This window comes from Sinocyclocheilus anshuiensis, unplaced genomic scaffold, assembly GCF_001515605.1.
Source record: "Sinocyclocheilus anshuiensis isolate Anshui unplaced genomic scaffold, SAMN03320099.WGS_v1.1 scaffold507, whole genome shotgun sequence".
In the NCBI taxonomy this organism is placed as follows: Eukaryota; Metazoa; Chordata; class Actinopteri; order Cypriniformes; family Cyprinidae; genus Sinocyclocheilus; species Sinocyclocheilus anshuiensis.
The window spans coordinates 14101-28347 of NW_015551034.1; the positions used below are offsets into that span (position 1 = coordinate 14101).

General features: G+C 42.5%; 1 protein-coding gene across 2 annotated transcripts in view; it reads right to left on the reverse strand.

Moving 5' to 3' along the window:
- The window catches only part of LOC107661289 (cystathionine beta-synthase-like), a 22402-nt gene that overhangs the window by 1126 nt on the left and 7029 nt on the right, over positions 1–14247 (reverse strand). For both annotated transcript variants that reach the window (XM_016450785.1, XM_016450786.1), the window contains 9 exons: positions 13911–14002; positions 12479–12604; positions 11701–11785; positions 11514–11619; positions 3692–3769; positions 3315–3449; positions 2168–2276; positions 1768–1852; positions 1–66 (listed from right to left, as the gene is read on the reverse strand). In XM_016450785.1, the coding sequence (XP_016306271.1) occupies positions 1–66; positions 1768–1852; positions 2168–2276; positions 3315–3449; positions 3692–3769; positions 11514–11619; positions 11701–11785; positions 12479–12604; positions 13911–14002 (882 nt within the window). The remainder of the gene's footprint in view (positions 67–1767; positions 1853–2167; positions 2277–3314; positions 3450–3691; positions 3770–11513; positions 11620–11700; positions 11786–12478; positions 12605–13910; positions 14003–14247) is intronic.

Consider the following 14247-nt stretch of genomic DNA (forward strand, 5'->3'; position numbering starts at 1 on the left):
GCAGGTCAATGGCTGTCACCACCCCAAACACCATCTGCCTCATCTTTGGGGATCCATCGCTCATGTCTGTAAGACAGGAACTGCAATTCAGACTGCAGACACCATTCACTGCAATGACACCATGGCCTGCATTTACTGTACTTCATCTGACTGAGGTCCAGGGTTAACTAAAACTAATAATAGTAACAGTGAATAGTACTAGTGAGATTTGATATATTCCTAAGGTTTCTACAGGTGTTATGAAGGTACTTCATTTTTTTTTGTAGTAAAGAAAATTTAATAATTTAAAGGGAATACGTTCTCTAAAAGTACATTTTTAGGGAGCACACAATAAGCTGTGTTAGCAACTTTTTAATTAATTTGACAAAAAATAGCTTAAAGTTTGAACAACTCTGCTCCCAAACACTGAAATATGGAAATAAGTTTTACTGTACTTTCTGATCACACGGTTTAAAAAAAATAAATAAAATTGTATCTGTATTTTTGTCTTGATTTTCAGTGCAAATGCCTAAAGATTCTTAAATCTAGATACATTCACTTGGGAAGCAAAATTACATGAGATGAGAAGTTTTGTTTCCTGTGAAATTTATCAAAATGAAGTGAGTTTATGATTAAAACAAGAACAAATATCTGTCAAAAATCTGCCAATAAAAAAGCAGCTTCATTTAAATGGAAAAGCTATTTTCATACCCCATTGACAGATATTTATTCTTATTTTAATCATAAACTCACTTAATTTTGCTCAGTTTCAAAACTTAATTTCTTTATGTTGCATCTCAAGTAAATTTATATTGATTTAAGGATGTTTAGATATTTGTATTGGTAAACAAATATACTGGAAAATCTTAATTTCTTTGCAGTGCATGCACCATTTAATGCCACAACTATGAATTTAAGACCACTCTGATTTAAGACCTTTTTAAGCGCTTTAGAATCCCCGATTTATTTTTTTGTTTTAAGTTGAAGAACTAAAATAACAAACTATATAAAAACTACATAGACATTAAAAAATACTAATTAAAAAAATAACAAAAAATGCACAACAAAAACTATAATGGTATATTAACGATGCTACAGTAGCACTGCTGGGTTCTAAATAACTGGTGTTACAGATGCCAAAAAGTGCAAAAATAATTTTATCAAAGCAGCCTTGTATTCTCATGTAATGTTTGTTAATTGTTAAAAGCAAAGCTCACAGTAGTGTTATTCTAGCACTTGGCCGAGTTTGCCACAGCAGCAAGTGTAATGTCCTTGAACAGGAACACAATGTAGGTGATTTCTTTGCCACAAATGGCAACGGAAGGGGAGCAGTGATCCGGAGTTCAGGAAAACACGTGTCCTATATCAGGAATTGGTGCCGTACTGCATTTAGCTCCATGAATAAGACTGTTGTTCCTGAATAGTGCTGCATTTTGTGTGGTAAGACTTTTGTACACTTTGTACAATACGGTCACATGAAGTAGAGGCTTTGAGAATACTTTATATTCCTTACACCAATAGTTTTGCTGTAGGTCCCACCTTTTAAGTGCGTGTTGTAGTCTGGGTCAAATTTTGTTTGAGGGCATGTTGGCATCTTTCTATTTTGAAAGCTTCTACCAAGTGAATATAAAGTTCAAAAGAACAGCATTTATTTCAAATGGACTACTATGGGTTACTAACCCCAAACTTCTGAATCATTTATGTATATAGTGTATAGAACTAAAAATTAGAAAATGGAGAACAGCTGATTGATTAGGAAAAGGTGTAACGGAGAGACAAATGACTTACACTGAATCTGTTCATGCACAACAAGGGCGAAATGGTCCGTCTCAAGGATACGTGAGAGTTTGCCCAGGTTATCAGTTAGGCGCACCTACAAGCAGAGAAACAAGCTGACTATTGAGCGATCACATTACATCTGTCAGTGCAGCTTAAGTAGCACTGTGTGTACTGATATTGTCTTTTGACGTGTACAATTAACATGTTATTATTCAGCTATTATTTGCTTTTCCATCCAAGCCTCAGAAATCAAAACAGCAGGAGTCTTTGTTACAGACCACAACAACATGCACTGGATTATGATGTCTCAAGGTTTATTTGAACATGTCGTGTGCATACGTTTTCTCGGTCCTTCTGTTGCATGTACAGTATGACAGAAAGGGGGGTGTGTCTGTGTTTGCATGCCCACCTGTTTAAACTGTTTGTAAAGAACTTTGTTTATGGGATCGGATGGCCTGACCTTCCCAGCCAGAACGGATGAGAGCATGTTCCCCAACGTGACCATGCCCAGAATCTGCCTACAGGGAGAAAACCAGACACCAGACTGAGCCACACCTTACTCCACTTACCATCGGTTTTATCATTCAGGTATTTTTAGGTTAATGACATGACAGTCTTTTTTTCTATTCAGATCTTTTAGGTCTCAATCTCGGTCCTGGAAGTCCCCAGCCCTGTGCATTTTGGACATCTCTCTTATCAGACAGTCTTGGAGCTTCTTCTAATGTGCTGACGACACAAATCAGGGAGATGTGAAGAGCTGCGGTGCTCCAATGACCAGGATTGAGAACCAATGTATTAAGCCAATTCAAAATAACTAATAAAACAAAACTTTATTGACAGTGACCTCTATGATGCAATTTTTCAGAATCCGAATTAAAATTACTTGTAATAATTAAACCATACCTATATTACACACAATGTTGGGTTTCCATGTTTTATGGGGACATTCAATAGGCGTAATGGTTTTTATATTGTACAAACTGTAGTTTCTAGCCCCTTTACCATAACTCTACCCCTCACACAAAACTTTCTGCATTTTTATGTTTTCGAAACATAAATTCTGTATGATTTATAAGTTTGTTTCCTCATAGGGACAAAAAAATGTCCCTACAAAGTCAAAATTGTCCCTACAAAGTCAAAATTTACTGGTATTACTATACTTGTGGGGACATTTGGTCCCCATAACGAACGGAATACCGGGTACACACGCACACACACACGCACGCACACACACTTCACTTGTATTCAAAGTGTAAAGGAAAAATTACCTAGCATATCATTAAATGTTTTTCAATATATTAAGAACTATTTTTTTAAAGACAGATATTTAAAGGACTTTTCCTTCTCATTGTCTGACATCCTTATCAATGTAGTCCATAATGTTTCAACTGAACCTATTTTTACGTAGCACTGAATATGCAGTAGTTGTGACACTGCATCGATTTAAGTGATTAGCACTGATACATGATCTCCTCGAGGACATGGGACTAAAATCTTCAGAGGCTTGAGAAAATGGTCAAGCTCTAGTTAAACAGGTTCCTGGATGAATGACCTACCCGGCCTCGTCCACCACTGGGGCTTGGTCAAAAGCCTTCTCTTTCAGGATCTGAATGGTCTTCTTAATAGACACTAAAGGCAGCACAGTCAGTGGGGCGGAGAGCCGGAGCTCCTGTAGAGTCAGATTCCACCACCTACAGATAGACGAGCGCAGGAGATGGGAGGAGAATAAAAACTCACGGTAAGAAGACACACAGACAGAGTCATTCGGGAGAGTGATCACGTCTCTACATTTAGAAGCTGAACTGTAACTGTAATGCAGACTAGTGTAGTAGCAGATGCATAGAGTGTCTATATTTGCACAGGATATTGGTGTGTAAATAACAAGGGTGCTTTCAAAGAAAACGTGCGTATGTGGGTATGTATTTACACTCACCATGGCTTGTTGACAACAAGATCCTCCTCATTTAGGAAGCCCTTTTCACACATCCACTTGTCACTAAGAAATTTAGACCTGAGGGTGAGGAGAACAAAGAATTTGTTTTAAAGGTACATTAACATAAAGCTTATTACATACAATTTTAATATAATTTAATATAGTAAGGAAGGATAGATGTTCGAAATGCATGCTACACTGCTGTTACATGACCTCACAGTGTTACATTTACATTACCAAGTGGATTTTCAGTGCACTGCGTCATGGGAAATGGAATTTGCATACCATGTACAGTACACATACTCCATTCATTGAGGAAGTAGTGTTGGGGTAATCAACTAAAACATAACTTTTTTTAATCTTATACAGTACGTTTAATTAAATTAATTAACTTTTCTTTATTTTTATTATAGTTCAACATAAGATATAAGTTAGCTTAACATTTAATACATGTCAACTGTTTTATGATAGAAAAGTTAGATTACTGTCAAATGTTGCCATTTTCATTTTGAATTTATGCGATTCATTCGTTTAAAGGGGACCTATTATGCAAAATTCACTTTTGCATGGTGTTTGGACATAAATGTGTGTTGGCAGTGTGTGTACACAACCACCCTATAATGATAAAAATCCACCCACTCACTTTTTTTTAATCCCCATAAATCATAAGCAGTGTCTCCCAACTACCTGTTTTCCGAATTGGTGCTAATGTGACGTCACATTAGCCACAGGCCCCACCCTCGAATGTTGACAGACACTGCCGTTTTAACATAGAACCACCCTGAGCGAGTTCACAGCCAGTTGTACACAGTCCGCCATTGCGTTTTAGGAGTTCTGTAGCTGGATGTATGAATCCACATAGCTCTCTCCTTACTCCTGAAATCTGAGCCGCTGAAGACAAGGTGCACAAGTTTGTTTTCCTAATTGCCTTTCTGAAAGAGGTTCTTGGCACTCTGTAAGGCTAATGTTGCTAAAGCTACCATTGTCTGTCTGTTTTCACTGATGCTGCCTTCACATGCTACCAGAATGATCGTAAATAGGAATGTGGGAGTTAAAAATAAGCAATGTGAAGTCGACTGCTGGAATTAGTCAAGCTCATAATCACAAGTGGGACTTATAAAGTGCAATGGCACCATGAGTTATTTTTAAATCGCGCCTTGCTCCCGTCTGTGTAATATATAAAGTGCATTTTTTTTTATGCACAGTACAATCAGATGACTGACTTTTAAACCGAGTGCGTTTTCTGTAAAGATAACAAACAGACTTGTATTAATAGTGGAGTGTTTATTTGCAAAGGATAGCACCTGTGTTGCCGGAGCTTGAGCTCTTGAAGCTCCGCCCTCTGCTCCGGGAGCACCAGCTCATTTGCATTTAAAGGGAAAGACGAAAATGGCGCGTTTTGGCTCATACCCTAAAAGTGGCAATTTTAACAAGCTATAAAAAAAGATCTGCAAGGTATTTTGAGCTAAAACTTCACATACACACTCTGGGGACATCAGAGATTTTTACATCTTGTAAAAAGGGGCATAATAGGTCACCTTTAAATGTGATGAGACAAGAAACATTAACGGAGTGATTTTTGGCATATTAGGCATATGATTTAGAGTGAATGCTTGCCTATTTTAACAAACATATTATTTGCAAATAGTTCAAAAGCATTACAATAAATTCTAGTTCTTTTACCATCTTTATTCTCTAAAATCCCTTTTAAATCCTGGCCCTCTCTCGGATGATGGTCACGATTGCTGCCTCATGTGTCTGGGTATTAAGCAAGCTGAGGTGGTGTTCGTGGATGAGTCATGTTCTCTTTGCGGGAAGATGACCATCTCTGAGTTGCGGACCAGGCTCCGCTACCTCAAAGGGGGTGGTGCTCCGTTGCCTCTGCCTCGGTCTAGTTCTCGTACTGGCAGCAGTCAGGGAGGACTACTTCAGGCAGTAGCACGGGTGGTCTGAGGCTAACCGTGATGGCAAACACTCCAGGGAACCAACACTCCAGGGAACCAACCCTCGAGGGACCATCGCTCCTCTAGCACTCTGCAGCCAGTTGAGCTGCCCAAGGAACACGCTGGGCCCTCTGCAAGGAGCGTATCAGCCGTATCCTTCAGTGCTCCTTCCGATGATCGGATTTCGATCGCTGCATCGGAGGGTGAGTCGGAGCTCTCTGGAGAGGAAGATTTGGCTGCGCTGCCACCCTCCGGGACAGTGGCAATGCCTGAATCAGATCCAGAGATGACGGCAATGCTTTCCCGGGCCGCCGAGAGGGTAGGGCTTGAGTGGAAATCTCACTGGCTGTGTCAGGCCGACATGAGGGACGCCAACAAAGTTCGGTTCCTCAACGCCTCCGTGTCCCAGACCGGCCTTTTTGGCGAAGCAGTCCGTACGGACAACACTGCGACCGTTGCGTACATCAACCGGCAAGGTGATCTGCACTCCCGTCGCATGTCACAACTCACTCACCACCTCCTCCTTTGGAGTCAGAAGTTCCTGAGGTCGCTTCTGGCCATTCACATTCCGGGTCTGCTCAACCGTGCAGCCGACGAGCTGTCAATAGCTGCGCTCCCGGGAGAATGGAGACTTCATCCCCAGATGGTCCAGCTGATTTGGAGACGTTTCAGAGCGGCTCAGGTAGCCCTGTTTGCCTCTCCAGAAATGTCCCAATGCCAGCTGTTATACTCCCTGACCGAGGGAACACTCAGCATGGACACAGTGGCACACAGCTGGCCGCAGGGCCTGCACAAATATGCGATCCCCCCCAGTGAGCCTTCTCACACAGACACTGTGCAAAGTCAGGGAGGACGAGGAGCAGGTCTTGCTCGTTGCTCCCTACTGACCCAACCGAACCAGGTTCCCAGAACTGATGCCCCTCACGACAGCCCCTTCCTGGCAGATTCCTCTGAGGAAGGATCTACTGACTCAGAGACGGCGCACCCTGTGGCACCTGCGTCTGGACCTCTGGAATCTCCATGTCTGGTCCCTGGATGGGATGTGGAGGTTCTAGGTGACCTACCCCAAGAGGTAGCGGACACCATCACTTCGGCGGAAGCACAGTCTACGAGACACACTTACGCCTTGAATTGGAACCTGTTCGTCGAGTGGTATTCTTCTCACCGAGAAGACCCCCAGAGATGCCCAATCAGAGTCGTGCTTTCCTTTCTGCAGCAAGGGTTGGAGTGAAGGCTGTCTCCCTCCACCCTTAAAGTCTATGTCGCTGCTATTTCTGCTTATCACGACCCCATGGAGGGGAAGTCGGTAGGGAAGCATGACCTGGTTATCAGGTTCCTTAGGGGGGTGAGAAGGTTGAATCCTCCTCTTCCTCCCTCCATACCCTCTTTGGGACCTGACACTGGTGCTCAAAGCACTACAGCAGGGCCCATTTGAGCCTTTGCAGTCAGTCGATCTAAAGTTTCTTTCAATGAAAACTCTGCTCCTGGTTGCATTGGCCTCCATCAAGAGGGTAAGGGACCTGCATGCATTCCTGGAGGAGGCCCTGGCTTTGCTCCGTGCCATCCACGCCTTAAGATGGTACATGGACCAGGCACAAAGCGCACAAAGCTCAGAACAACTCTTTGTCTGTTACGGAGGCCGGCAGAAGGGGAATGCCATCTCCATGCAGAGGATGGCCCACTTGATAGTGGATGCCATCACCCTGGCTTATCAAGAACAGGGTGTGCCCTGCCCATTCAGGGTGCGAGCTCACTCAACTAGAAGTGTTGCATCCTCCTGGGCGCTGGCTCGTGGCACCTCACTGGTAGATATCTGTAGAGCTCCGGGCTGGGCGACCCCTAACACGTTCGCTAGATTCTATAGCCTTCGTGTGGAGCCGGTATACTCCTGTGTTCTCACCTCAAACGGGTAGAAGCACTGAGAGGCCCCGGCTTCGGGTCGGCTTGCAAAAACCACTCCGTCGAGGTACAGACCTGAAGGTCAGTAAAAGTGTAAATGAGTCTGTGTCGAACAGCAAGAGTTTGGACGAATGGCTCGCCAAGGATGTCCAGGACCTGCCAAACTCATCATGTGTGCCAGTCATTTCTTTGACACTGTTGAACTAATGATGGGTGAAAACACATCACTAACCAGCTTACTCAGCTGTCTGGACTGTCACATGTTTCCAAGGAGGGTCTTTCAGCTCTCAAAATTATAAAGCAATGGTCTCTTCTCTAAGCAATCTCATTCACAGAAGGTAATCTGGAAATAGCAAAATAATGCAGAAATACTTGATGAATGTCAGACCCTCTGGATTTCTTGAAAAAGACATTCCAAAAATCATAAAAGAAGAAGAGCTTTTTTCAGTCTACCTTAATATTTTGGACACAGTTTAAGAAGATGATGTTTTTTCAGGCCAGTGTGACACTTCTCAGATATCTGAACAAACATGATCTTAGTGGTCAAATTTAGCATCCAATGCAAGTGTATAATATATAAACTTGAAATGTGCTTCCTCAGAGACGGGGCACCCTGTGACACCCGCGTCTGGAAACTCTGTGTCTGGTTCCTGTTTGAGATGCGAATGTTCTAGGTGACCTACCCCAAGAGGTAGAGGACACCATCACTTCGGCGCAAGCACCGTATACGAGACACGCTTATGCCTTGAAGTGGAACCTGTTCATCGAGTGGTGTTCTTCTCACTGAGAGGACCCCCAGAGATCCCTAATCAGAGTCGTGCTTTCCTTTCTGCAGCAAGGGTTGGAGTTAAGGCTGTCTCCCTCCACCCTTAAAGTCTATGTCGCTGCTATTTCTGCTTATCACGACCCCATGGAGGGGAAGTCGGTAGGGAAGCATGACCTGGTTATCAGGTTCCTTAGGGGGGTGAGAAGGTTGAATCCTCCTCTTCCTCCCTCCATACCCTCTTTGGGACCTGACACTGGTGCTCAAAGCACTACAGCAGGGCCCATTTGAGCCTTTGCAGTCAGTCGATCTAAAGTTTCTTTCAATGAAAACTCTGCTCCTGGTTGCATTGGCCTCCATCAAGAGGGTAAGGGACCTGCATGCATTCTCAGTCGACGGAATCGTGCCTAGAGTTTAGGCCGGCTGACTCCCAGGTAACCCTGAGGCCCCGGCCCGGCTATGTGCCCTGATTCCTACTACCCCCTTCAGGGATCAGATAGTGAACCTGCAAGCGTTGCCCCTGGAGGAGGCAGACCCAGCCCTGGCTTTGCTCCGTGCCATCCACGCCTTAAGATGGTACATGGACCAGGCACAAAGCTTCAGGACCTCAGAACAACTCTTTGTCTGTTACGGAGGCCGGCAGAAGGGGAATGCCATCTCCACGCAGAGGATGGCCCACTGGATAGTGGATGCCATCACCCTGGCTTATCAGACATAGGGTGTGTCCTGCCCGCTCAGGTTGCGAGCTCACTCTACCAGAAGTGTTGCAATGCGCTGGCTCGTGGCACCTCACTGACAGATATGCATATTTGATATACATGTAGATATGATATTTGTAGAGCTGCGGGCTGGGCGACCCCCAACATGTTCGCTAGATAGATTCTATAGCCTTCATGTTGAGCCGGTATCCTCCTATGTTCTCACCTCAAACGGGTAGAAGCACCAAGAGGCCCCAGCTTAGTGTCGGCTTGCTAAACTGCTCCAGAGTGTCCGTACTGTATACCCTGTCAAGCTCCTCCATCACCCTCGGCAGCCAGATGTGGTGGAGCGTTTGGCGACAGGCCCTCACTCGATGAATCCGTGAGAACTGGTAGAGGGCTGGGTGCCATATGTAGCAACCTAAGTGGATCCCATATGTGTATTCTCTACGGTATAGCTTTAAGCCCATGTTTCCCTGGCAGACTTCTCTGCCATTCTTCAAGAGGGTTATAATCACCTCTAAATCTTCCATATGGACCTAAACATTCATCCGTATGTGTAAGTGCTTCCGAAACCTCCTTCGGGAAGGATGGGGCTTCCGCAACGTTCCTGTTCCGTGTAGAACGGGTACGTTTTTCCAGTGTTAACCTATCTCACTTACTGGGTAGTGCTAAGACAACAGTGACTGGCCTTCCTGCTGCGAGCCCTGGCCTATACCCAAAGAGGCGCAGGAGGCTCGCACAGAACACTGGAAGGGTCAGCATCAGCGCTTTGGTAGGGATCCCAATTTCGTCTGTCATCGACGTGACATCGAGAGCAGGGCTGGACTGGGACAAAAAAATCGGCCCTGGCATGTTTTGGTCCAGGCAGCCCACCACATATAGTTACACCATATATACGGTATATATCCCCCAAAGAAAACAAGCTAAAAGGTCAAAGTATGATTTCCAATTAATAAAAATACGTATGCAACTGTGTACAACATATAGGCTACTATAATTTAAAATGTTGCCAGTAATCTTCACACTAAGGGACAGCAAAGACCTCCTCAAAGAATGCAACCTTTATAAGAATAAGAGAGGAAGGCGGAGAATAAGTTAATAAATTATGATTTTTTAAACAGTGATTACAGTATCTTTAATATTGAAAGTCAAGTATTTGAATATACTGCAAACTCACAAAATAAAAAATGGTGTGTTAATATCCCAGCTCATTGTTTTGGATAAGAATAAAACGTCAGGTCATATTTAAATTTATTCGCATTGGCCCATGGAAACCTCTGTGAACACACTTGACTTGGCCAAAAAAGAGCAAGGGACGAATTTACGTTTTATTAAAAAGTTTACATATTCTACACTCATGGCGCGCACACGCATAGTACAGGTTAGATTCCTCCGTTTCCCCTTCATGCGAGCCCCTGTTATCAATCTCCTTACCGATTAAACTCCTCTCCTCCTCCTGCCTGTCCCTTTGGCCCGCATCACTCACAGCAGAGCAAGCCTGTTTTTGATAACGCTGCTGTGTACATTTCGCAACTGCCGACGACGAGGCACATTTTGCGGCGTCCGCCTCAATTTTTAAGCTACTTTTCCCTGAGCTTTTCAGCACCACCTTTGGTCTGTCCATTTTGAGAGACCGAGAGGAAGGTGGAAGAGAGGTAAAGCGATATTTACATAGGCAGAGCAAGATCCCTTATCACTCCGTCTATATAATGCTTTGTTATGGGCAGCTGTCCCTGCATAATGGGCCGGTCCTTGGCGGGAAAATGTTTTTTTTTTTTAAATTGTACTGGCCCAAAAGTGCGTCGGCCCACCGGGAAAATGCCCGGTATGCCAGATTACCAGTCCAGCACTGGTCGAGATTGACCGACTGAAAGGGAATGTCTCAGTTACGCATGTAACCCTCGTTCCCTGAAGGAGGGAACAGAGACATCACGTCCCATCACCATGGCTGCTGTACCACTGCTGAGTGACTGGGTTTCCGGCTCGGCTCCTCAACGAAAACCTGAGTATGCGTTGCACCTGCTGCCTGTTTATACTCGCGCTGCGATCAGCGGCAGTTGGATGCAGTCATTGCATGCCAATGTGTATTGGCTCATTTAGTTTACACTCAAAGTAGCTCTCTAGCGAGATCGCCAATTTCGTCGGTCATCGATGTGACGTCTCCGTTCCCTCCTTCAGGGAACGAGGGTTACATACGTAACCCATACGTTTAATCTTATTAAACATCAGCGTTAGGGATGATTTTCATTTTTGTATTGAATAGATTTACATTTATACAACTTAAGTTGTATTATTAGCTTAGTTTAGCTACATTTAATATTTTGAGAAGCTACACATACAAAAGAGCTTCTCTCCACTGGTAGTACGGAAGCATGCAATTCCAAACATACCAGCAGTCTAGTTTAAAGTCTAAAACATCACATTAGTATAGTTGTTGCTTAATCTACCAGGCAACACAAAACACACATTCACAGCACAGCTAAGCACACTACAATGCTGGGAACACAGAAACCTACATGTAGTTGCGGATGGAGTCAGGGAGAATCACCACACAGCGCTGGCCTTCCTTCAGCTCTTTGGCTACATGCACTGCAGCAACCATGGCTGTGCCTGAACTACCGCCTACAAAGAGTGACAGACCACACAGTTTAGATGCACACTTGACACATATGAAACGTGAGAGATGTGCTGCGAGTCACATACCGCACAGAAGACCCTCCTCTCTGATGAGCATACGAGACATGGCAAAGGACTCTTCATCATTGGACTTGTACCAACTATCCACCACCTGAGACACAGTAAATGTGGTAAAAATGTAACTAATATTGTCTTACGTTAGCTGGAATGAAGTGTGTGACACCTTAAACCATCTATTATTTGCCATTTTTCTTAAAAGAAATTGGTTACACAGTATCATGATTAAATATAGTGCAGACAGCAAACAAAAACTGGCAAACAGTCATGAAAGTCAGTTTAGCAATTACAGCTGATAACATGATGATGCAAATAAACAGAAAACAAAATAAACTTTTATAACCATCCCCCAACAACAGCTCAAACAACAGTTTTTAAGTACTAAAATTATAATAGTATACCAATGATACTAAAACATCACTGTCCTCAATGTATCTAAAACATTTTCTTTCTCAATGTGGCTCTTTTTATTTTTTATCAAGGGTGAAACTTAATGGTGATCTATGCACTTCAAGATCTAAACATCTGGAAAAGACAAGACATGCATCCTCTCTAGGCAGCTTGTGTCACTATAAATGGCATATTTCTGAATGATTCTGCTTTAAAACTATGCATACTGGCCTATTTTTAATATGATAATAGGACCAGTCCGCAACCATTACAAAGACATGTCAATTACGGGACGTAAAATTTAAGACAGGTCATGGCGATAGGGTCAACTGCCATTAGTCAACATAAAACACTCATTTTAACTGCATAAAAGCCTTCTGCACAAATGCAAACTTACAGATCTGTCCAGAACAGTGGGGATGAAGTCATATCCGATGCCCTCAACCTCATATTGAGTCTTATCAGTCTTATTCAGCTCCTCTGGCTCAGCAAGGATAGAGCCCTCAGGATCCACTCCAACTATCTGATGTGAGAACAATGACGTAAAAAAGAAAAAAAATTGTAACATGCGGTGTAAAAATGTTTAAAAAAAATTAATTCAACGTCTCCAACATAGTAATTATTCAGAATTCAAAATGACCTACAACAAAACTTTCAACAACACTTTCAAGACCTGAAGTAGTTACTCATAAGAAATAGTAATAAAAGATTATGCCAAACTACTTAAAGGGGTCCTATTATGCTCTTTTACAATGTCTTGAATTTGTTTTGGGGATGTACTAGAACATGCTCTCATGCTTGGTGGTTCGAAAAACGCATAATTTTTTTTTACATAATTTACATTATTACAAAACCTTTCTCCCCATCCTGGCACAAACGGAACGTCCGGGTTTGATGAAGGCCCGCCTTCCGAAAAACGAAATGTGATGTGATTGGTTAGCTGTCCCAGTGCGTTGTGATTGGCGAACAGCTTAGATGGTGTTTCAGTACTGCACCACCCCTTGCCAAAGCAGCAAGTTCCGTCTGCTCCGGTATAGTTAAGGATGGCGTCAATATTACCATATCAATTTTAGCTGGATTCAGACCCAGAGAATATTGAACAAGAGGATCGCAGAACCTTTGCATGCACGGATATTGCAAGACATATTAGAGTGCTAACGTTAGTTGTTTTTTTTGTTTTTTTCTAAATCACGTTTTAGATAGGTTGTCAACAACCGCTTAAAAATAACTGCATTTACTATGTACAGATAAGTGCATATGTATTATTTTTATTGTTCTTTAATTCTAACATTATAACATGAATTGCAGTGAAACTGTTATACAGTTGAATTTATTTATACTATAGTCCAGTGTTTCCCAGGCGGCATATATATATGCACACTCATTCTCTGCCAGCAGGAGGCGCTGTTGGAGTGATAGAGATCAATGTTTCCCCGGTAACGGCTGTACACAAAGCAGCCTCCGCTCAAAAATACACTGCTTTATCAGACATTACATGCAAGATTAAATGAAAATGACATCCAATTTTCTGAAGACAGTCGGTTTCCTTCAGAAATACAGTGATATAAAAACACCGTCCAAATGAGCCGTTCGTTGTAGTTCTTGAAAAGGGATTTTTTAAAAGCGAAATATCTCCCTTTGAAGTGGACTTTGAGATTTGTAAGTTTGAAGATTTTTTATGCCCAAACATACACACTACAAACTGACTAAAATTAAAAAAGTGAAAAAGCATAATAGGACCCTTTTAAATAATTAGCAAACAGACAGATAGACAGAAAACAAGTTCATTGACTGGTGTATCAGAATTTATGTACTGATCTGAGCCTCACCTTGATATTAGGGCATTTCTCCTTCAGCTTGCGAGCGATGCCAGTGATGGTGCCACCAGTGCCAGCTCCGGCTACCAGCATGTCTATTTTACCTACAGAGGATAGGAACAAAAAAAAAAATGGCACCAACAATATTTAGAAGCAGTTATTCTTGACCTTTTGGTCAACATTCAAATGCCTATTCAACCTGTCAGCTTTAAAAAAAAAAAACATGGTAGCAGTTTAACAATTTTATTGTTGTGTATAAAACAAAAATATATATTTTTTATATATATAAAATATATATATATATAAAACATACATACATATATATATATATATATATATATATATATAT